The following is a 25422-nucleotide window of genomic DNA, read 5'->3' as shown; positions in this document are numbered from 1 at the left end:
TATTTATGACATTTTGATATTAATTATATTTCGATACACAGGAGGCTCTATTGAAAAAAGTAACGGACCTCTGTAGTATTTGTTATCCTTTACGGAGAGTGACGGAGAGAGAGGTTCTAATGTGACGTCATAGTGCGCTGTTGCCGGATCTCAGTACTTACGAGTTCAGCGAGACTAACAATAAGCGAGACGGTTCTCTGTTTGCTTTTTATTCAATATTTTAGAAAATATCCTCGAAGTTATAATTTTTTTGGTTCTAATTTGTTTGTAAGATGTTTATTAATATTTCTGCAAAGTTTTGAAAGTATGCCATATTTTCTTCGATATTAATTTCTCAAATGAAGTTGAAAAAATAGTGAAACTTGATGAATTCCCATAAGAGCCCATGTTAAAGCCAAATTGTTGTAACTTTTGAACGGGCCTCGCAAACTTGTTCAAACTTGGCACAATGCTTTATTATTATAATACTCATCATCTGACAAAGTATGAAGAATTCGGCATTTTTTCTTCTAAGGGGTCATACAACCTTTTAAGCATGTATCTCTACGAAACAGTTCAATAACCCCGCTCTAGTGAAGCGTCTGTGTTTTCAGGACAGTGACAAGACCGGCGAAGAAGTGTCTGGTTGATTTATTTCACAGCCCTACTGCAATATAGGGGCGCGTTACATCAACGCAACACACATATCATTTACAATCATACGAAATAATCTCCACGACGTTGTACATAATGCGTGATCGCGCGGTATTAGTACTTATGATACAATAGAATATTAGATTATTAATCGCACATAATTCATTAGTATCTTGCTCGTTTACCAATGTGACAAAAGGCAACATTCATTTTGTAGTTGTTATCGTTAATGTTATTATCGTTGGTGTATTTGATACATATATACCATGACAATAGTAATTCACTCGCCGTTGCGGTGGAAATCGCGTGATCGCAAGACAATTTGTGTCGTCTGTATGCCGATGAATATATACGTGCTGCTTGAAGCAGCGACTCTGAGTCTGGGAGCTACTGGAAAAGAAATTGTACAAGCCTCGACAGAAATTGGCGACCGAGAAAATTCTTCCCTCGCCGATAACGCGGCCACGAATTGACAATTCGCGAGGAGAGAACTCGACTCAGGCTCGGCTCAGAAACTAATTCTTTGAAAATTGCGTCCTTCGGGATATATCGCCACGCTGAAACGGGGATCATGGGATCATCTCGGTAAAATTCGCCTGCAAGCCTTGTCGATGTGAGCGTCGTACGTACGTATAAAATACAAGAGAATTCCATGGATAAAAGTCTAGAATTATACACGAAGTCGAGCACCTGTCGCACGAGAGACTATCCTCAACTGTACAAACTCTCTGGCTGTAATAAAATTCTATTTTCTCCGTAAAGTGTGATTCATGCTGCGATAGTGGGCAAGTTAAAAACCTCGAACACCATTTAAGAGACATCAGCCGTTGTTACTTGCGTCAAGATCAAATTCTGAACAACTAAATCTGCTTTTTTCTAAACACGATTATATATTATGTAGAATATGTATATTACAGCTAACACTAGTGTGACCTAGTAAGAGACATTCATCTTATATAAATGTGAACAATAATTCTCATGAACAAGGAATCGAATTTTGCAACTTGGCAGGAGAAGGCCAAACACATCTCATGTCAAAGTACATACGACGATGTCTTCCTTTTTCTTCTTTTTCCCCCTTTTTTTCCTTTTCGCGAAGTGATAACCACTTGGGGTGCTCGACGGTGCGGAGGCTGTAACGGTGTATACAGCTAGTACTCACAACGACGTTGGTCCGACGTGTTTACGAGATAGTTATATTGCAGTCACAGATTGCGAATAGGCAGGAACGATAATTAATTATTAAGAAATCTATGACGGTCTTAATACCGAGTTGCCGATTCCAATTCTTTTTCCCCCTGTTCCATTAAAATGCTGTCGACGTTACACACGCTGCTTTCTCTTCTCGCTCCCCCCCCCCCTTTTTATAATACCCCCAATAATACATTTATAGTAGCGCGTGCTCGAAATGTAAATAACGCCGTCGTTTATTTACAATATAATATTACGCCCCGCCGGACGTCGTTATAATACACGGTAATTGTTTCGTTCGCCACTGATCTGACGACGGTGATCGTCTGATGTGTTGTCGTATATGAACCGTCGCTTTAACATATTACATATACACATATTAAGACATACCCTGGTTTTTAATCAATCGTTACAATTATACGTATATAACAGTGCCTGCAAACGATGTGCTTGTTTTATACAATATATCGTCCCGCTGTACGCTGTACAATCCGCAGGTATACAGCGAATTGATGTCGCGTAAATCGAGCAAGTCCTTTACCAGCAAATTATCTATATATTTACGGGCATATATGTACCACTAAACTCCTTCTATTACAGTAATTTCAGATTGATTATTCAGTCGCATGCTTAGTTAATAATTACGTACTCTGATTTATATAACAACGTATTGAACTCGAGAACGCGAAACTTCGCGATAATAAAAACTAAACGGCGTACTGCGCTGTGTAGGATCTCAATTGAGGCGCAGTCTTGCGTTAAACTTGTAATATAAAATGCAATTTGACGAAATACAGCAGAAACTGTAAAAAATTAATCGTGAAACGTTCCATTATTCATTCCCAGTTGTTCTAGGATGTATGCTATTTCAGGAAAAAAAACATCTAATTAAGTTTGAATGGCGTAATTAAATGTAAATCGGTGAAAACTTTCATTTTTACCGCGTGCAAATATCACACGCGTGTGTCCGAGGCTCGGAGAAAGACGTTTAGAGATTTTACAAAATTTTATAAGTACTGGGAACTTTCTCTGCTATTGCTCTTGGCTGCTACACGTTATAACGTTCTATTTGTTTATACTAATTTTACGCATACACGATTTGCTAAAAGGACTATTATAGTTAAAAAATGTAATATTGATATTTAACGTCATGCGACAGCACAGAGAAGTACCAGAACGAAGCGAACGCTGAGACACACAAAAGTATACTCCCTCTAAAATCGCTAATCACGTTTATCCTGCGCTACGCCTAGATTCGATGCAGTGTCATATAAAAAAGAGACGATTCGAGTTTCACGCCTAAGCAGACTCTCGTCCATATGTATTACAAACGCGAGGCTTCTTTTGATCGACTTCTCTCATTTTGATCACTTTCTTTCGGTAATAAAACGATTTTACTTTGATTGCGGACTTACAGATGTATTACATAGAACAGGTACGTAAGAGTTAAACACTTTTTCCCCCTTCTATCTCTCCCCCCCCCCCAATCTTGGAAAGCTTCTAATTCCGAAATCGCTATGTGTTGCTGTGCTATACCCGATAACATCCGGCAAAAGTGTGAGCGAGGTCGACTTTTTTAAGTGCGGCAAGCTGACTTAGGCGTACTTAGTAACTGCTATTTTTCAGTTCTTAAGAGTCGCGAATATCAAGATAATTGACGTTTTATGTTGGAGCAGAAAATCAAAGATTTCGCCGTTTCATGCCAAGCTCGAACTCGGAACTTATTCCGCTCGGTTCTCCTCGGTTTAAAAATGAAAGAAAATTGACATTGAGAAAATTGCCCGTGAGAAAGCGGCGCTTTTCCGTTTGCCGAGGAAAGCGCTATCATATCGCGAACGCGTAGAAAAACCTCGTGTCTAAAATAGGGGATGCTGAAGAAATAATTTAATAAAATACAAAAAAACGTTTCGCTTGTTCGACTCGAACTTTACCAGCGGCGAAACAGAAATAGCCGTGTACGTGATTAAACGCAAGAAAGGAAAAAAGGGTACCCTATTCAACTCAACAAAATGGAAGTTATAGAGATAGGGCGAAACCCGAAATCCCGAAATTTTGTTGGCGCGCGCTAATTATTATCGGTGGAGACAGGACCTTTTGAGTACGCAATCGAGACTGCAAATAGCTGTGAGAGAAATTCCGGTATTAATCTGGGCGCGCGTTTTCACAGGGAGTCTTTTTTTTATTGTCCGCACATGTCAACCCTTTTTAATAAAACCCTGCGATATAATAAACATGTAATAAAGCCTGCTTTAATAAAGCACACGAGTTTTTCAACCGATCTTTCTCCGTAATACGGTTTTTCGCGTTCTAATTAAATTAAAATTAATTTTAATTTAAAAAAAATAAGAGAAAGTGCGCTTAACTACACAACTCAGTTCACAGATTGCCCGCGACAACCCGCGGGCATCCGCATTTATTTACGACCTAAGACACAGTGACGTCTGTACCGCTGCGTGTATACCCGATCATTGTTAATTAGTCAAATGTATTTCTTTATTTTTCTTCTCATTTTTCTGCTTTGTATTCATTCTCTCCCTCACTTTATCTCTTTCTCTCGCTCTCTCTCTCTCTCTCTCACCCTCTCTTTTTCACATATCGTTTACGTTGCATAATAATTCGAATACATTTACGGGACTCCGCGCTACAGTGGAGCCTCATCGATCACCTTAAAGCATTAGTCTTTAGTGTTTGATTATTATACTACAGTAATATACAGAAAACCGTAGCTCGCGCTGGTCAGTCGCTCGCGTCCCGTTCTCCACACTTCGCGTCCCGATCGACCCCGGCGACCCCGGGGTCGGCGATCCTTCCGGTGGGAACCACGCGACGAGCGGGCGAACGGCCGGGATCTAATTACATATATTTTGTAATATATACATATATATAATTATATATGTACTTTTAAACGGTCAATCGCACACGATGCACACCTGTCGAGTGCCCAAGTACGGATTAGCACGAACATGACATTCCCCGATGAGAGATGACACTCAGCGATGACGGTGTCGCGATAACGCAAGGCACGCTCTACCTAAGTCTATTCTAAAGCCCTTAATTAGAATTCCTCTTTACTTTACATTATGATACATGTGTATAAAAAAGAGCATCGGATAAAAATGTTTGAATTGCTTGTCGGCTATTCGTGCTTAGATATTCTCGACGTGTGACACTGTTCGTAACACTACGACCTGTGTGCCGCCGTGTGTTAATGAACGGGCCCGCAAAGAAGCGGGCCACCACATATAGTCCAGTCGGCACGTCGTTAAAAATGACAAATAAATCGACTAATTAAGACAAAGCTGCAAAAAATTTTAATCTCTTTATTTGGGTGTCAGTAATGACATACTAAGTTTTCGACCTCCCCCGTGGTGTGCTTCGGCCGCCATCTTGGAAGAAAGGGGTGAAAAATCGGTTTTTCGCGAATATCTCGGTTTCCATTAGACTTAGGCTAAAATAGTTTAATACAATATTGCATGCAGGGAATTAAATTCTCTACAAAAAAGGAAGTATAAGTTTTTTTCCTACGATCAATAGTTTTGGCGCTAAAGCCGGGAGAAGTAGGATACTTTTTGTAACAAACGGTTTTAGCGACTCTATCTCGCCGTATCTCACTTCTCAGGTAAATGGCGTTGTTATTGTGCTAGTGAACCGTTGTCGTTTCACACATCTGGCTTTGTATTATTTACTCGACAATGCTATAAGTACACTCCTTGTTAAAAGCTAGGAGCATCCAAGATTTTAAATAAATTAAAAGATATAGTTATGACGATTATCTCACTGTTTACAATGTCCTGTTTACAATACGTCCTTCGGTGGGTGGGCACAGGTCGAAATTTAGTATAGCATTGGCTTTGGTCGACGTTGCATGTGTTTTTCGTGTTCCTATACTAAAATAAAATTATGAATTTAGAGCAGTGTTTTATTTGTGAGGAGACGTTATCCCGCGGTGATACAGTTGATGTCAAAGAAAGAGGGATTAAAACCCTCATCGAGAGCAATAGAGAGAGAAAAGACAATAAACAATTATTCCTAAGGGGATTAAACTGTGTAACTGTGCACGTCAAGTGCCGGAAATCTTATACAAATAAAAAACTTATAATTGCATCACTGAGAGCCAAGGAGAAAGCTGTTCCTAGTGTAATCGGCTCCCGAAGATCGAGCATTCCATCTTTCGACTTCAAGACGACATGTCTGTTCTGCGCGGAAGATGCATCGGAAGAATTTGTAAAAAAACAAACGAAGAAAAATGTTGCAAAGCGCGATACTGTGCACGTGATCAATACGATGCAAGTTAAAGAAAATATTTGGGAACTGCAAAGAAAAGAGGAGATACGTGGGGCGAAACTGTAAGTATGCGCATCTTAAACGTAACGGATTTAGTTGCAGCCCAAGGTCGATACCACGGTTCATGTATGCGAAAATTTTTTCATTCTTTGAAAACGTACGAGGTTCCCGGACGTCCCGAAACCGAATATGCAAAAACAGCTATTGACTTTATTGGTTTATTTCCAGTTCCTTCAATGAAGAAAGCCGCTCCGCAGGATATTCTGAAGAAGATCTTCTGCAAATGCACAAAAGGCTGCAAAGCAAATTGCTGTTGCAGAAAAGATTGCGATGCTCTGTGACTTGTTTCAACTGTCGAGGTCAAGCACGCACAAACATCGACATTATAATAGATCACTGTGACGATGAAGAAATCGACGTAACTGTTCAACATTTTGAGGAGACATTGACCGATCCTGACAATGAGATTGATTTGAACAACGAGGAAGAACCAGACGAAGCGGAAAAGGAAGATAATATTGAGGAAAAGGAAGATGCTGCGGAAGATGACATTTGCCAACCCTCAACATCAAAAAGACCAAGATTTGAATAATTAATTTTTTTATAACGGTTTTTTTAACACGAGTTTAATTATATTATTAAATAATTAAGACAACCCTGGCAAAAAAATTCTCATAATCTTAATAATAAACTGAGTGGATTAGGCCTACAGGGGACACCACATAAAAAAAAAAACGCGCCACTAACTCTACCGCAAGGTGGTGAGGAAACGAGTTCAAAAGTATACTACAGCCTCTGAGAAGTGAGATACGGCGAGATAGAGTCGCTAAAACCGTTTGTTACAAAAAGTATCCTACTTCTCCCGGCTTTAGCGCCAAAACTATTGGTCGTAGGAAAAAAACATATACTTCCTTTTTTGTAGAAAATTTAATTCCCTGCAATATTGTATTAAACTATTTTAGCCTAAGTCTAATGGAAACCGAGATATTCGCGAAAACCCGATTTTTTACCCCTTTCTTTCCAGATGGCGGCCGAAGCACACCACGGGGGAGGTCGAAAACTTAGTTTTACTCATTACTGACACCCAAATAAAGAGATTAAAATTTTTTGCAGCTTTGTCCTAATTAGTCGATTTTTAAATGTACTTGCCGACTGGACTAATACGCAAGCGGAGATGGTTCTGGATTCAAATTACAATACCTTGAGAGACTTGGGAAAGCCTCGAAAGCTCAAAAACGCTCTATACACTTATTAATCGTAGTTTAGAAACTTCACTTTACTCGCCACTTCGGACGATCAATTAGGATTACTATATTCTTGGCGTATGCATGTATATATGTGGTCCAAAGAAAGATCCACGTCGCTGGAGGAGCTAGAAAAATGCTGATAAGATTTCCCGACTTATCGTGATATCTCCAAACCAAATGATAATTTTCACAGACGCAGTCGCACGCTTCTAAATCTACCCGCAACGCAGATCTCTCGTGATGTTTGTGTGATGTTTGTTCGTTTGTGTAAGAGAAAGAGATTTGGCAGATAGTATATTAATCGATGACAATGTATTTAACAATGTATTTATTCGGCAACGTGCTTGTACGTATGTATGTATGTATGTATGTATGTATGTCGCGTATAACAATTATCGTATATATCGGTAATAATTCATTAGTAAGGCAACGCTACAAAAATTCTTCCCTAAAAGAAGTTTGACAGAGTGAATACACGCGCGATCGTAGAGAATTGTATTCGACGCTATTTCTGATAATTGAGGCTCGCATTTGTGAATCGCGTTTATGTGTGTGCAAAAAGCCGCACCCACACATATGAAACTCGGCTGATTTAAGATCTTCCTCGTGAACAGATAAAACTTGAAATCAGACCAAAAATTTAGCATTAAGCGAGCGATATAAATACGGGCCTGAATTGCTTTATAAAATCAGTCTATCCGTCGAAAGTTATAATTTGTCCTGCCAAATTAATTCGAACGAGTAGATTTAGATAACAATTAGCTCTGTAAATATAAGAAATTAATTAACATGTTGGAGATTATCGAGTATAATGTATCGAAAACGTAATTGAACGATGCTTAAACTAAAGGAATTCGCGGTAATCTGTACTGTTAATAATGTCGAAATAAACGATACTTGTAATCACGTTAGAACGACGCATCAATAATTATGCAACTTGCGCGTTACTACTATTATCGTAGTATTAAAATACACACGAAAGAGACGTACATTCTACACACAGTACAAATACGTAGCGTAGACATATGCTTTGTCGATAAAGAGCAGCAAGTTCGGCTTTATAATCGTATATAGAGGTCGAAATGAGACGGACATTTACATACATCTGTGCCTCTTCTATAATTTATTCCGGCTTTATGCTGATTATTCTTAATTTGAACGGCTAAGGGAATTCATGCCTAAATATAATAAGTAGTAAAGAAACGAATACTGTCCATTTCACACAAAGTGTAGCTAAAATACGAGCTTTTGCACGCCGCTGGATACTAGAAGAGACGACGCTTTCGGTCCCTCAACGTGTTTGTACGTACCAAAAATGTTGGAGAGACTCGAAAGAGCGAAAAATGTGGCCTGCGTTTGTAAAAAGAGTCCTCTAATTACGCACGCGCCTGTTTTTTATTCTACAAATATGAGTGTAAAGATCAATCTCCAATCTGTCTGGTCCAATGCACGAACGATCCGGCGATCTAAGAGTTTGCGGGCCGGATCGTCCTTTACGTTACGAGGAAGAAGGAGTCTAAAACGTTCGATCTGTAAAACACCAAATTCGCTACCGACTCGTGGAGTGAATATTTTCCATACGAAAAAACATGCCTAATCAGGAGAGTTGCCTATATTAGCCACGCAAAGATGAAACTTGTAAACGGCCAGAGAATCTAAACAATCATGTGTCTACATACGAGGGTACTCTCTTTCTCTTTCTCTCTCTCGCTCTCTCTCTCTCTCTCTCTCTCTCTCTCTCTCTCTCTCTCTCTCTCTCTCTCTCTCTCTCTCTCTCTCTCTCTCTCTCTCTCTCTCTCTCTCTCTCTCTCTTCACCTATAACTAATCTTTATAATACAACATTATGCATAAATCGATAAACGTATGTAGTACAAGTCCCACTGTTGATTATTATTTGCCGTTACATTACCATAGTATAATAGTGAACATTAAGAACATCAAAGAACAGTCAGATAATGAATCTCGTCGTTTCCTACTTTATAATTACCCGCGCGACAGACTATTTATTCTTGCTTCTCTAATCGGACTTCATTTATCTTAGTATAACGACAACTTTTAGAATTTTCTATGATCAACTTTAATAATTATATTCCGCGTTAGATCAAATTTTATGCTTCATTAAATTTCAGGTGTAAATACTGAAGTTTTAAAAACCATTTTTTTGAACGCTGAATGTTACATCTTTCTAAATGTAATACTAGATCTACACGTATATTTTCTAACAAATCTATAATTTCGGATTATTAGTAGAAACGTTTCAGAAGACATTTAATCGAATACATTTAAGTAGACTCGAGTGATTTGATAATACATAGCGTTTCGATAAAACTTGATAATCAATTCGATTTATCGGCGAAACTGGCTAAAGTTTAGCTAACAATTGTCCATACTTTGTAAATGTGGTCCGATTACGACGAGCAATCTAGCAAATAGAGACCGAGAACCTAAGAAGGAGAAACGTTCAATAACTTACGGAGCACAGTACAATATCAATCCTCTATCAACTCCAAAAATATGTTATTCTTTCCTATACTTTATAGCTACATGTCTATCTCTCATGAGAGTCAATGTTACTTTGTTTACAGTGATAATATAATTTTTTTTATACGAACTGTCCGTATAACGCGATGAATATTTATAATCCTAACTCCACAATGAAATAGTAAGCCTGCCCCCTTATCCTATATTCTTTTTTTCATTTTTCTTTGCCGTTTCACCGTATATTTACACGAATATCTTTCCACGCTAAGCACACCCAAGCGTTTTCCCGATTTTGCATGATTTTATAAATAATCCGCGGCCCGTACACAAAAAAATACTGATCACACGGGCCTATCGCCCCCCCCCCCCCCCCGGTTTCTTCCTCTCATCGACGAGTTCGTAAATATCGAAACTACCAACTTCCAATTGAGTAATTTCAATATCAAATCAAGCCTCAGTTCTCGGGCGATCGTTCGCGATCCAATAAATTTTTTTCTCCACCGGCGCGGAATTGACTTGGAGATTCTACGTTAAATAAATCTTATTATCGGACACACTTAATCTCATCACTTTAGGCACTACACCTAAGACTAATATATCACTCCCCCACCACGGATGCAATAAGAAAAACATATGTACAAATATTCCAAAACGATTAAAAGAACTAGATGCCTATCTCTAATATGTGTTATTATACTAACGAAAGGAGTAAACGTTACAATTGCGCACGACCGCGGTGTGTGCGAGCGGACAAACAATTACTTTTACAACTCATTAGTCAGCGTTTCTAGAAGATCGAATGCCAATTATATGACTAATGTATAAACCTGTTTCGTATCGCGGGAAAATCTACCGGTCACACAATTTTAACACGAAATAGTTCTAAAACCACAGAACGTTGAATTTCCTTAAACATTTTAAATAATATTCCAAAGACGAAAAGTGATGAAAGGAAACATCCGTGAAAGTTCATGCGATATAGCTTAGACTTCGGAATTAAAAAAAGGAATCGCGCATAAGGTCAATATCGCCTTATCGGTCATCGTGAATTACTTTTACTGCAGCAACGTACGATCTCCCTCCCACGTATAATCAATGTATTAAGATTAAGATACTCCTATATACTTTATATATATATATATATATATATATATATATATATATACATCGCGATATATATATGTATTTATATATATGGTCGGGCACGCGAAAGAACCCGTTTAAAGTTAACTGCGCACGACTATCAGCGTTATAATAAAATATCACAACTATATAGAACCATTGATACAGTTACGGTATCTTTTACTTAACTTTCCACACAGCGTTTTATAGCGTCTCTACTTCTTTTTACTTAGGTAATTTATTGTGTGCGTGTGTATGTGTGTGAGTGTATGTGTATGTGGTGGGTATGAGCGTGTTTTTTTTTTATTTACATCGTGTAACGTATGCGTTAAAATGATCATGAGTGCGTTAACATGACTCGGAGAGCACGCATTGACCGACGATCGACTTCAGAAACTCAAACATACTCGGTACGATACAATACGAAAATCAGGTCGACCTAAGTAAGTGGTCCGTACACGATTTGTACCCTTAAAATATGTCGATATGTCACCCACCTAAAATGTCTCACCACCCTGTCCACCACCACGTGGGTTTTCCTCACGTGGATACCTGACGAAAACGATAACGTTAAATATGACTACAATCGTTCGAACGCCGTACAATCTTTTCATTATTATTATCTCGAAATCTCAGTCGTCAGTCAAAACTTGCTCGTGAAAAACATGACTAAAATCATCATCGATCTAGTTATAATGCGCGCGAACTTATTACGTGACGGGTGACGAGATGAATGGGGGATAAAACTTATCGCTATCGCGTGGTATGACTACTTGTCTACGCGCGTGCACGTGCGTGTGCACGTGCGACACACGCGCGCACGCACGTTCTACGCACATCCGACGCTGGTGAAACCTAAGGATATGACTCGTGTTTTCCTCTCACGACTCTCACGCGGAGGACAGTTACGGTAGTTATCTTTTTCCTTTTTTTTTTTAATGCGACGCGAGTATCTCTACTGTCATACGTGGAAGCATGTATGTATATGTACAATTGGGCGCGACCGTTATGCCGAGACCGAGAGAGGTGGATACCAAACACGTAGCAAAACGGTTTATGATGATTGCGATGCCTCACTGAAACGTACGTCATAGCACACTCAGTCTATGTCGAAGAAAAAGAAGAACGGACTTCCCTTCTCTACTTATCCTTTTCTTTTTTTCCCGTTACAGTTAATTACCCAGTGTAAATATGATTATTCATTAAACAGGCACATCGAGTTGGTTAAATATTTCTTTTTTTCTTGTTTCCTCGTACAACGTGTACAAACGTATTGATGCGTATACGAAAGGGCAAATCGCTCGATCCTAAGTATAAGGGGATTAAACTGCGTAACTGTAGAAACGAAGAAGAAGAAGAAGAAGAAACGAAGAAGTCTAGGGTTGCTTTTGCCGAAGCAAAGTTCGGCATCGTTAGATTACGTCGATTCATCTGATGCCTCTCGATATAAAGGCACTCGAGAGATTTGCGAGGCTATCATGGACCCGATAGCCGTAACGGCCCTGCTCTATAAGTTAAATATATAGTTAAATTGCAGCTGTATATCGTTTGTCGCTTACTTATTGTATCGCGTAAAGGGCTCTCTTCTCAGTGATACCGGTAACATGTTTAAAACTTCGTTACACCTACGCTACACTTGTATATCTTTATATATCTATATATTCTGTAATTTTCTCCTCTCTTTCTCTCTTTCACACTCACTCTTTCGCACTTTTCCACACTCTCGCTCTACGTGTAAAATATCTCTAATTAAACTCTGGACGTGAATCACTCTAAACAACATACCGCAATGAATCCCATATACGCCGAATATTACCGTTACAAACTTTCTATACATTTATATTAATAGAATTAGTGAAACAATGCCTATAAGCGTTATTCCATTAAATCACGAAATACATGTATTAGCAGTTGCGTATAACGACGCCGGTACCTGAAGAACTATGTATGTGTGTATGCGTACCGCGTCTATGATACCGCCTGAGAATGATAAACTAGAGTGAAAACCATTGATGTGAGACAGGCCTGGTCAACTTTGAGCTTTTTCGTCACGACACTTCTCCCTTTCCCCCTACTTTCCGTGGATGAAAAGGAAGAAACTATGTGGCTCCGATGATCGAAGTTGACCAGGCCTGATGTATGATGTTGACTATAGTTCGGAAAATGCAACAAGGAAGAACATGATTGAACGAGAAAAAAGTAAATGCGAAAATTCGTTTTATGAAAACTATAAATAGAACCCCCCCCCCCCCGTATCATTATTATTACATCTATACACGCGGAAAAAGAAATATGCATAATATGCGAGTTTGTGATATCCGCGAGAAATTCTTTATCGTAAGACTCATTATGATACTTTATTGCTGTTTGGCATACATTTCTTTCACAGAATGCGTTTCTCTTTCTATTTCTCTCTCAGCATTCAAGGAGAAATCACTCTACTCTATATTGAAAACAGAAACTATATCACTTGTTCATTTCTTTTTCTGTTTCTTTCACTGATTTGTGCAATGGTACTTGATTCGAATATCTTCCTTTTGCCAAAATGCAAAGCATTAATGAAAAAAGAAATATTAATGAAACGTCGTTAAACTTATATACAATTTATGAATTTTTCAAAATTGTGGTCATATAATTTCGCGTTTCAAACCACGAGCTTAAGGCATGCTGCCTGTAACATTATTTATACAATTCAAAACAAAATATTAGGCATAAGAACAACGATAGTTAGCAATGATAATGACAATGGAGATGATAACGAGCACGATGACGATGAAAATGATAAGATGAAGACGATATAAAGTAATAATATACGGATAATAAATAATGAGACTGTTCCAAAAAAGGCACGTCAAAGCTTTTGTCGATTCGGATATCGTGCAATCACCTTAATAAATTCGTGACTCAATTCTAAATCTCTGGCTTATTTCTGACGAATGCTCCTATATATTTACGACAACCCTACTCGAATAATCTTACTCGAAGAAGTTTTCGGAATATGCGATATAACTAAATAATGTACGCGTGGACGTATGTATGTGTATACGTGTATGTGTATAGTATGTGTGTTAACGTATACTTGAATAACAAGCTACAAACTACAAAGAATAATGTGGCTACCTCGTTAGTCTTGAGTGCCCGTTATGAATAAAATATCGTAAAAGATTATAGAGCGCTACATCCTTTAGCGATATTCTTAATGTAATAGAAAAAATTCCACGAGCAAGAACAAAAGGAACACTACTACAACAATCGGAAAAAACCTAAGTTTGCTAAAATGATTTTGTTAAGGAGCATTAAAAATAAGATACTCGCGCGCGATATGTCCTGCGACATATCATAAAAAAATGCAGACTCATACGCATTTAAATTAAATTGCTACTATAAATCGCATATGAAGGATGTTCGTTAATAATAGTTCCACGCGCACGTGGATCGGCACTGCCGCTATACGTGCGTATCTCGTCTATCATCGATATTAACGTTCCCGATCTGTTTAAGTCACATATCAGTTCCATATATATGTATGTACAATAGAGAGAGAGAAACCATACGTATGGGCCTTAAACAGATCGGGACAATTCGATAGAAAATTTTGGTCTGTACAATGTCCTTATAAACTCTACCGTTTCCGTAATAAAACATTGGTGTCTCTGGAAACTTACGAAATTTCAAGCATGCCGCATACGTCAAGATACAAGTGTCTCTCGAAGTTGAAGAAAAAAAAGAAAGAAATGTGCCAGATGATAAATCGTGTGAGAAATCAGCTCACGTACAATCGCATGTCAAAGCAGGATAGTCTTTCTCCCTCGATTTCTTTCCCCCTTGTGAAATTGTCACGGTAAGACGATGGAATTGTTTCGGACAAGATAAGAAAGACGTAATAAACATATACAAAGAGAGATCTAGTTATATTGACCGTGATCTCGTGTCTCGTTTCCTACGAGAACGGTCAGAAAGGAGTGGTCGCTGCTTATATATAGGACGGATTGTCAAAATTTTTGCCTTAACACACTCCTGCTCTTTACTCATTTCGGCAAACTCGCTCGATCGTGAATCTGTGTTATCGTGCTTACTGATCGTACTCGCAATCGCAGCGGTTCAGGCGCTCCCTACCCGCTTCATTTACTGGCCAGGCCTTCACGAAAACGGGGAAAATACGCACGACACTTTTCTTTCTCCATTACGTTTGATCGACGTTCGCTGATTGGCACGGGCGGCTCGTAAGTTCCCAGAAAATCGTACAATTACTCGTTAATTATTTGTTCGTACACAACTCTAATCCACGGCTCTCGACGGGAATAATTTACTCGGTAAACCATAAATTGGAAGGTTGGTATTGGTGTTTGGCTGGCGAAAGCGGGGCCAATCCATAAACGGCTGCAGGCTGCATATGCGCAGGCAACGGATGTGCTGCGTGACTCGCCAGTAACGGTCTGGCCGAGCTGTGATGAGCTGGCGGTGGCAACGCTCGACTAGAATCATACAACGTTAATGGAGACGAGCTGTAAAAAACGGGATAACGCACATTAGAAAGTCTCCATAAAGCTCTAAAAAAAGAAAATTATAAGTTTTTTCTTATAATATAGTATACAAGCATTTCAGGGTAAACTCAGGACAACAATTAACTTTGACAAAATTCTACGTTACAAATTTTCTATTGGCAGGATCTCGATGTTTGTCATCAGATAAAAAAATTCTCGACAAAATTTTGTTCAAGCAAAAACGATATGAAATAAATTCTTTGCACTTATTATAATGTTAATTCTATTTCCTTACAATTTATTTTACATTATATTAAGAGAGTCACCGAGAGTGACCGATTATGATAACAATTAAGTAAATAAGAAATGTACCAATATACGTTCAGGCTAGATCTTTTGTGCTTAATAATATTATTCGCGTTTATTTCATTTATGTACATTTCTTATTTAATATATATTTTATTTTACATTACACAATGAAGGAAAATATCCTTCAGCGTAAGTTTGAATAACTAACAAATAAGCTAAAAAAAATTTGATGTACCTGACATAACTTTTTCCCGCGAGCACTTATCAAGGGTTACTTTCAAAAATCGAGCCATATAATGCCTTTCGGAAAGTGAAAAATAAACATCGGTTTCCTGCGAGTTTGCGCTTCGATTTAATACATGCCACGAAACGTAACGTTTACGAAAGAATAAACTCGCAATCACAAGTCTACTTTGGGGTCACATATGATATAAATTTAACGCTAGAACAAATATGTAGAGATGGGTAGACGCATGCATCGACTAGTTCTCTAGTTACCCACCCGGGTGTGAATCCTTGATACGTGGGCATTTGTTGCTGGATAGCGGTAGCAGCCTGCGATGGTGCCGCGGTAACGTACACAGGAGGCGGCACCGCGTGGGCTCTCGAGCGCACGTGAGCATATTCCTGGTAGAGGGGCTGTCCCAAATGCTGGGCGCTTCCTATCACAGTCCCACCGGCGGGACTCCTACCACCGCCACTGCCGCCGGGACTTAGATGAGCCGGATGTCCGTGATGACTGTGGGTATGGCCCGGATGGGCTGCCGTACCTACTACCTGGCTCTGCCTACAAAACGCAAAACAAAATCCACCCTTTCGTTATGCGGTCCACATGCTTCGTTTACTTACTGCAATATGTCTCTTTAAGGACGAGATAGAAGATTTAACGGATGCGCACACTCAACAGATTCGCAAACTCCTCTTCCAGTTCTCTCTCGTACAATCGAAAGAGGAAATAAACTAATTTATAAAAAAATTTTGTTCTATCGGATAGAGAGACTCACATGCCGTTTACTTGCCTAGAATCGTGTTAGCTGCTTGCCACGCTCGGCTCGCTCGTTTCTTTTTGAAAAAAGCATTACTTACATGCATATAACACGCCGATTATTTGATGAGAACATGCTCCGCCGCTATGTATCGTGTCGCGAAAATCGCTCTAGAGTTCGTCTCATGATTACGGTACATGCCCCGATTAAAAAAAGACGCGGGCAATCATGCCGAGGAGGACGATTCTCACCTATATTGATGCACAGGATTGGCCACCACCCACTTTTGATGTTCTCTTGAATGAGCAGCCGGTGGTTGAACGTACTCATGCTTGTACTCGGTTCGCTTCCCAGGCCAGGACACTCGTTTGTCCGTGCCGGTCGTGTACACAATATGCTGCTCTTGGAGGTGAGGATGCGCACTACTCGTGGTCACATACTGCAAGCAGTGGTCATATATGTCATAGACGTCATCCTAGAAAAACATTAACCAAAGGAAATTACTAAGAAAATATTTTTAAAAAAAGATAAAACTGTCGAGGCCTTGTTCCCCTTCTTCCCTCGCTTAGTCGAGTGTTCTATAGTGTATTAAATAAATAAAATAGTTCATGTATTCCAAGAGAATTAGAAATAAAAATGTATAAAGAAAGGCGTGATAGAAATCTGGCGGATAGAAATCTCAGTTAACCTGATAGGTCGGTGGCTCTTTGCAAGCTGGCGCGTGACACGGATGTGGAGCAAGGTACTCGACACCGGGTTCCAGTTTCGTCGCGACGTTCACCATATTACATTCGGACTGCACCTTCGCCAACAGCCGCTTCTTTTGTGACTGAGAGGAATATCCAGAGCTACTGTAGTAACAATGATAGGAAAAGTTAATCAAGAAGTTTAACAATTATACACATTTTTGAAATTAATACAAGAGTTAAGCAGAATAAAAAAAGACTCAAAAATAACCGGATATGTTGATTTTGAGAAGTTATTGACGGATTCCTCTCACGTAAATCGTCATTTATTGAGCGCTCACCTGCTAACGTGATGTTGTTGCTGCGGCTCATGCTTAATTAACTGCGTGGTTTGCTGATGCTGCGGGTGTTGCGGTAGATATAAATGAGCATGAGAGCGACTTGGGCTGGCTTCGCCGTCACTGTCACCAACAGTTACACAGCTAATGACATTCTTGCGTTGCGTTCGATGTGACGACGAGCTGTGCGTCGTAACGTGCCCGTTCGCATGCTGACTGCTCGTGTGTGCTGACTGTTGCATCGGCTGTACAACGCGCGGCGTCGATTGAGTACTGCAAATTCAAGGAGAGAAGAATTTCTTTATTTAGAGTCATCGAGGCAGTCGTCATCGCGTGCTTCATTGGCAAGTTAACGCCGCATCCATGAAATATCGCATGCTAAAGATTATTTGCGACGGTTATTTATTTATTAAGTGATGTGGCTTTGTGTTAGTCGACAATTGTTTCACACCAAGCTCCGCAACCAGATCCCTAAATAACCTGTATCTATCCCGTGATAAAACCAAGTGAACCAAGTAAATCGTATTTTTGAAAACTAGTAATAGATTTTATAAAATGTATAATTTATGCTAAGGATGTAATATAAATATAACTTTCATGAACATACTAAATACATATATAATCTAAAGACTAAGTTTTCTTTCCAAGGTTTACAAAGCAAAAGGTACATTAGGTAGAAATTGATTTTGGATGACTAGTAGTAAAGTATCGAAATGGAAAGTAGGAAATCAATCTTAATGCTTTGTGACATTCAATCTGTTAACTGCATGTTCTCAATAAAATCTAATTGATTATCGTTAATCACATAACACCGCCATATTACATTAATATACCTTCGTATGACTTCTTCACGGACAGGTCGTCCGTCGCCCGACAGGCGAGTTGCCAAACTTTGACAGGCGCTGCACTGACGGTCTCCACAGCTGTCAACGATATCCATGCGTGATTCTACTACCAACTAATAATGCACTAAGAAATATGCGTGCTTAACCAAATATTTTTTTCAACAAAAAAGATAATCTGTCAATAAAAATATAATCTGTCAATATTTTTAATATTTATATTCTTAATGTTTTCTTGATTTGCCTATTGGGAAGATTGATAAGCAAATTTGTATACAATCTCGGTAAAAATGCGAGTTTTGATGCTATAGATATGAAAAAAAAGAAATCTTACACCAGTTATTACTTTTTATATGAATAAACATGAGAATCATTACATGTATCTATAATATCTAAATCTGAACTCTACGAAATTATATCGGTTCCAATCTCTACTTGAAATTAAAGTCTAAAGTCTAAAAATTAAAAATATATCCTAAACTACATTAAAATTTTCGCATTTTTGGTATAAGAATTTATAATATATACAATACTGGTGATGTAGACTTGGCATAACACTCACCATTTTCCAGGTGCCTCATCTTCACTATCACTGATTGTGATAACGGAAACGGCTGGCGAAGGCGTATCATCAATCGTAATGGTCTGCTGTCGCACGGTTGCGACTGGCTGATGTTCCACGTTATGACTACTACTGTGTTTGCTACTGTGATGATGAGACTGCACCGGCTGCTCTTGCCAATGGCTGCTCGACGGCGAGTGTCGTCGCATGCTACTTGGCGGTGTGCTCTCCTTGACTCGTTTCTTCACTGGACTCAGTTGTTGCGTCTCTTTCTTGTGTTCATGTCTATGCTGAGTCTGCTGAGGTACCGTCACATGATGCTGGTGATGTTTGGTGACAGTGCGCTTGCCCCAGCTCTGCGATGGATGTTCGACGAGTGCACTAGCATTGTAAACTTCCGTGACAGGAAATACCGGCCGCTGATCCTTCCCCAAAACAAGGGAGATTAATTAAAAACTGTCATTGAGAAGTTTCTAACTTTACGACGCATAAAATGAGAAGAATACTTTATAGATAATGCAGCGATAAATAATATAAAATATCACAAAATGAGAAAGAAAAATTACTCGCAAATATTGATAAGAGCCTCAATTTTTCGTTAAATATTACAGATAGTTTATTGGTAAGTACTACCTGTAGAATAGCAGAACTATCGACGATAAGAGGCCTTCCCCAATCTCCAGTATCGCTGAGCAGTGGTTGCTGAATATGCTGCGGTGGTAACTGCTGCCACGATGGTACGATCGCAGCCATCTGACGGCTTCCAGCAGGCCAAGATGTCTGTACAGCATTCTATGATGATCATAAACGTATCAGATCGTCAACACACCAGACCATTATATGGTCATTCCAAAGTGAACATAGTTTTACTTACGGTAAGCAACATTTGCCGACCAGTCTCGACCATAGACACGGGAACTGCAGCATATTGTTGCTGGGCAGCTGCAGCCGCCGCGGCCACAGCTTGTTGCGATATAATGGACGATTGTATCTGCAAAGGTGCTTGTTGCGGTTGCGGTGGCTGTAAAATAAATTGTTATTAATGATTAACTGTTCCTATAATAAACTAATTGCTCATATACGATTACTATTCTTCTTACTTGAGCAACAACTACGTGCTTCGCAGGACTTGGCATAGTCTGATAGCCATGCGGTGGACACAATATGCCGGGTACTAGTTGATGCGGAAAATCGTGCACGCCACTCCGTCCGCTGTTGGATCCATTAGACGAACCGCTATATTGTGTCGCCCGTCGACTGCTGTTGCTATATATTTGGTACTAAAATTGAAAAATAAATAAAGTAGAGCCAACAGTTTTTATAAAATATTGAATAACTTAAGATAAAAGAGAAGTGAGCATAGTGAGAGGAGTATGTAAAGTCTGTCGACTCGTAGGCAGATCTTAAATTCGATTCCGAATTCATCTCATATATACCTCAATTCATAAGACATTGACTATTAAAAAGTTAAAAGTTTTGAGTAAAATATGATATTGTTGTAGAATGAGAGTGTAATCGATTTTGGGAACAGTAAACTAATACATGCAAACATAACAAGATAAAGGATTATCTAAACATACCAGACTGTCATATCCTGTTTGCGCGGTACGGTGTTCTCTGACTAATCGCTGCACTTGATTAGACAATTGATTGTTGAAGGTGAGAGTCACCGCACTGCCGTTAGTAGTCGGTACAAAATTGGCTACTAAAGACGTTGGTGGAGGTGGCTGAGGCGCCGGCGGAGCCTGATGATGCGCAGGACTCGCAGTGAAATCTCCCGCGCGCCTGCAAACCTCCATCATCTGGACGGAAGCTTTGACGTTGTTACAATGCGCGTAATCGACTAGATGTGATAGAGTAACAAACGCGTGGTTCAGTGCCTCGCCGGGTGTTATACGGCGCTCCTTTAAACAAAACAACAGTTGTATGAGAAAAACTCCATGTTATACACGAAAAAAATCTCGCTCTAATAATTAAGAGCATCGATTAAATATTACCGATATTTGGGGGCCGGAGCTCAAGCGGGGAATCTTGGGCCCCGACCCCGACCCCGACCGCGCCCCCATCAACACTCGAGGGTGCGCCGAGAGGGGGTGATGATTCCTCCTCGCCGCAAAGAGAAGGCGTCCCAAATTGAGACACCGGAGTCCCGCAAATGTCCACAACATTCGACATGCGCGGGCCCCCGGCGAAGAAAGTAAGAACGGGCGGGGGGCACACCAGAAATAATGCAAATGCCAGTTTCCGGTGTGTCCCCCAAACACCTGAAGTAGGTCACCCGGGGGAGTTTTAGCCGATAAGAATCCCTGGCATACTCCTTGGTCTCTCCCCGGGGACCTATAAAGGTTTCCTCCGTAAATAAAAAAAAAAGAGATATTACCGATGTCACTACCTGGTCCATTGTAAGCATTCTCTTCAAAAGGTCAATAAACTCTCTCCTGTCCGCTTTCTCTGGCAAGAGTTGACCACCGTCTAAGTCAGTCGGTACATTAACCTGACCGATATCGTCAAGGCAATTAAAAATATATTTTCTTGCTTCCTTGGATTTGATACCAGTCTCTGCCTCGTGTTCTTCCGGTGTTTTCAATCGCCAAAATGGATATGTACCTAAAAGTATGCGCGAAAATTGTAAGAAAAGTTCTCGCTACTCGATATCGTTGTTTTGTATCAAATTACGCACTGTCCATATCCCGGTAAAAGAATTTTGTTGTTTTGCTGGCGTTGTTCAGCATATGCTCCGTCGGTAGGCCCTGCGTTTGACTTATATATCGAATTTGGTCGTACTCGGAGCTGCCAGGGTATAAAGGCCATCCTAGAAACAATTCTGCAACCACACAGCCGAGTGACCACATATCTATCGCTTCACAATACGGAAGTCCCAGTATGATCTCGGGTGCGCGGTAGTATCGTGATTGCAGGTAGGTGTTACAGACGGCTTTTGACACGTGCGAGGCAGATCCAAAATCGATGACTTTCACTCGATACGGCTGACGCATTGGATCAACCAGCATAATATTCTCTGGTTTCAAGTCAGCGTGTATCAATCCTAATTGCTGCAAAGATAAAGGCATTTGCACGTTAGTTCTCTATGTTGATCCAAATACTAAATGACACACGCATGACATACTATAATGATACTGTACCTTCAGTTTCAATAGCGCAGTCAATACCTGCTGGAGAATGGGCCTGATGTATTTGAGAGGTAGGGGTGAAAATTTATTCTGTTTCAAGAAATCGTAGAGGTTTTGCTCTAGCATTTCGAATACCAAGCAGGTATGTGACTTGTGCTGGAAGCACTCGTAAGCGCGCACGAAATTGAACTCATCCGCATTTTCCTGACTAAGTCGAGACAGGATGGAGACCTGCAAATACGTTATTTAAATGTGATAAATTGTCTGGAGTAATACAGGATATAATCCAATTGACGTTCACGCGTCTCCGCGTCTCTTTTTATTAATATCGCAATGCGTACCTCAATCTGACCTTGGCGCGCATACGATGGATGGTTCTTTAGAATTTTGATGGCTACTATGTCGCTTGTTCCTTTTTTCCAACATTTCACGACCTGCGAAAGAACAAATTGTCAATTTGTGCAGCTGCTCCGCTCTCGTGGGAAAGGATGGACGATCGGGCGGTTCAAAATACAAAAGGATTCATATCACGCGGCTGTTCTTACCTGCCCGAAAGTACCTCTGCCGAGAAACTCGAGGACCTCATACTGGTTGGTCATGGAGTAGAGAACTTCGTGCTGCACCAAGTGATAATCCCCGTCGCCCTGGGGATTGCTACTGCCGCCGCCGTTGGCCGCGTTGGCCACTTGCTTGCTATGCGCCGTCATGCTTGCCTGCTTGCTATGCTGTTGCTGCTGTTGTTGTTGCAGCTGCTGTTGCTGTTGGGTATGGTGCTGCGACACTACAGTACAACCCACCACATTCGCGTGGGCGGAGTGGACTGCCAGATCGTCACCATTACCTTCCCTCGACCAAGTTTTTCTCTGTAAGGGGAATATACCTTATACAAAAATATTTAGGCGTTAAGAGATCGCCGTAGATCGATAGTAGATTGCGGAGGAGCGGCATCAAAGTTGGGTGATTGGGAGGACGGTAAAAGCGAGAGCAATCGCCACGAGGAACAATATACGTCTTTTATATAAAGCTCTCGACGACCACACAACTCCGGACACCTCCGGAAAACGCAAAGATGCGCCGAACGTACTACCTGTGACGGACGATCCCAGAAGCCAGAGATTTCTCGCATCGGTATCGACGCGACGGAGAGCTTCGATCGCCACCGATTGCGTGATTCGCATTCGCATGTCGTTGAAGATCAATTAACGGATACGTGCCTGTAGAGCGAACGTTATATATCGCGTACATCCCGCGTATTCGTGCGTTCTGCGAACAACGGGCGCCATGAATCAAACGCCCGCTCTCGTTGATCGCGGGCGGATTGAGGAAATGATCTCTCTCTCTCTCTCTCTCTCTCGATCGTCGGCGAAACCATCGTCCGCCCCGTCCTTTGCGAATCGCCAATCCTCGGCGACGTCGCGCATGGTCGCGAATCCGACAGAATTTCGCGGACGTCACGCGGACGGGACGTGCGCGTCCCAGCCAGCGTCTCGCGATATCCGCACGATGGTCGGTATATGAAATATGTAATGGAAGCCTTGGAAGCACAATCGATAGTTAACTACGCCATACGGAAACGTTATCTACGCCGCGACGACTACGCGCTCGCAACACACCCCACCAGCACGATAGACGACCGAAATACGATCGCCACAGCTCTGTAATTATCCTCGCCGGTGCGCACTTCGAGTACACGCGGTGTATAACCGTTAATAAGACCGGCTGGAGGCCGGAGTTTCGGGCGGTGGAAAAGGCGGAGGGCGACCGAGAGAGAGAAGGTGGAAGGAATCTTTTTACGGCTTCGAGGAATCGGATTATTCGCGCGGAGGCCTCTTCCTTCACGAGCCTCCTCCGTCAACGATACCGATACACCCGCTTCCGGGTGACAACCGGCTCTCCCGACTCCGTTTTAGGGTGCGGGATGCGTCGTGCTGTGCCCGTCCCGACGCTCTGGGCAGTCTTGTGTCCGAGGACAAATATATTTCTTTCTCTTAATAAATAAAACAGCGTAACGAGCACCTATGATTCGGTCGAGGATTCTCGAATCGATCGGCAGGTCGTATACGCGCAAGGATGACGTATAGATGCACAAAGCGCTGCAAATATCGGGGCTCGTTTGTAGTGGTATTCATAAAGTTAGTTTCCCGGTAATAGACGTCACTTTGCCACGACGTTGCGCCGTACGGTCGCGAATCGGGGAATTAACGAGCGTCAAGGAAATTGTGATACCTCCCTTGTCATTAGAAGCTCGTTAACTCTCGGACGTACGCGGGGCGATTTTGCTGCAAACGCTAAATCAAGCGCACGATGAGAATACGCACGCGTTCGAGGACCAACCCGAGGACCGACCGCTCGTCGATCGTTGCGGAGTATCCACGGGGATATCGGCATGCATGCCAAATAGATTCGGTCCCTGGCTACTGTGTGCCATTTAAACGGCCAGGAATGTCGGATTAGACGGATGCGCGTCGATTTAGAACCTCGGTAATCCAAAGCTCGATGCACGCGAGTCTCTCAGCGTTGCAACAGGGACGGCGAGAGTTGCGCGACGTAACGACACGGCGGCGGCGCAACGACAACATTACGAGACGTGTTGTGTATCGCGAACGATGGAGCAAGAATGTTTAAGAGACACTCGTATCGCGAGCACAATGAATCAACGAAAACATCACGGCGTGTACGAACCGTACGATATTACCGAATCGACATCGAAACCGCGACGCGAAACTTTGCTGAACAAATAGGACAACGAGTGCGAGAGAACGTAGAACAAATAGGACGATATCGTATCGGATGAGACATTAGGGGCGATTCTTAAACGTTAAGTTTAAACGAACTCGTGCCGCGCACACCAGAAACAGATTCACGTCAAGCCTCGCGAGGTCTCGGAATCGGGATTCAGCCTCATCGCTGATTAATCGCGGGGCGATCCTATTGAACGGTTGTGACGCGACTATCGAGAGACGGCCGAGAGATCGGTAAGATGCAACGGACGAGAGCGGTCGAAACGACACGACGGACAGTACAGTATCTTCTCGCTACAATCCGTAGATCGAGCCTTTCCCTTTCGCCCGGCTTGCAGCAAGAGGCATCAGTTGCGAAGCGAGAAGTATCACGACTCCGTTGCC

At 41.2% G+C, this 25422-nt stretch overlaps 1 protein-coding gene across 8 annotated transcripts in view; it reads right to left on the bottom strand.

Annotated features, from left to right (window-relative positions):
• Window positions 1–614: 614 nt before the first annotated feature.
• The window catches only part of Hipk (Homeodomain interacting protein kinase), a 74799-nt gene continuing 49991 nt past the window's right edge, over window positions 615–25422 (bottom strand). For 3 of the 8 annotated variants that reach the window (XM_071707892.1, XM_071707929.1, XM_071707938.1), the window contains exons 3-18: window positions 22843–23160; window positions 22639–22731; window positions 22310–22528; window positions 21847–22219; window positions 21547–21773; window positions 20747–21070; window positions 20267–20446; window positions 20041–20187; window positions 19800–19958; window positions 19167–19585; window positions 18596–18685; window positions 17766–18035; window positions 17427–17589; window positions 16990–17213; window positions 16255–16539; window positions 615–15464 (exon numbers count right to left, since the gene is read on the bottom strand). In XM_071707892.1, the coding sequence (XP_071563993.1) occupies window positions 15266–15464; window positions 16255–16539; window positions 16990–17213; window positions 17427–17589; window positions 17766–18035; window positions 18596–18685; window positions 19167–19585; window positions 19800–19958; window positions 20041–20187; window positions 20267–20446; window positions 20747–21070; window positions 21547–21773; window positions 21847–22219; window positions 22310–22528; window positions 22639–22731; window positions 22843–23160 (3690 nt within the window). In that variant the 3' untranslated portion in view covers window positions 615–15265. The remainder of the gene's footprint in view (window positions 15465–16254; window positions 16540–16989; window positions 17214–17426; window positions 17590–17765; window positions 18036–18595; window positions 18686–19166; window positions 19586–19799; window positions 19959–20040; window positions 20188–20266; window positions 20447–20746; window positions 21071–21546; window positions 21774–21846; window positions 22220–22309; window positions 22529–22638; window positions 22732–22842; window positions 23161–25422) is intronic. The other 5 variants (XM_071707945.1, XM_071707918.1, XM_071707900.1 and 2 more) reach the window with 5 other exon arrangements.

Source organism: Temnothorax nylanderi, unplaced genomic scaffold (assembly GCF_030848795.1).
Source record: "Temnothorax nylanderi isolate EJ_2023f unplaced genomic scaffold, tnyl_v1.0 TNYL_tig0004_pilon, whole genome shotgun sequence".
NCBI classification, from domain to species: Eukaryota; Metazoa; Arthropoda; class Insecta; order Hymenoptera; family Formicidae; genus Temnothorax; species Temnothorax nylanderi.
The sequence above is the reverse complement of the archived record's forward strand: the minus strand, read 5'-3'. Positions and strand labels throughout refer to the sequence as shown.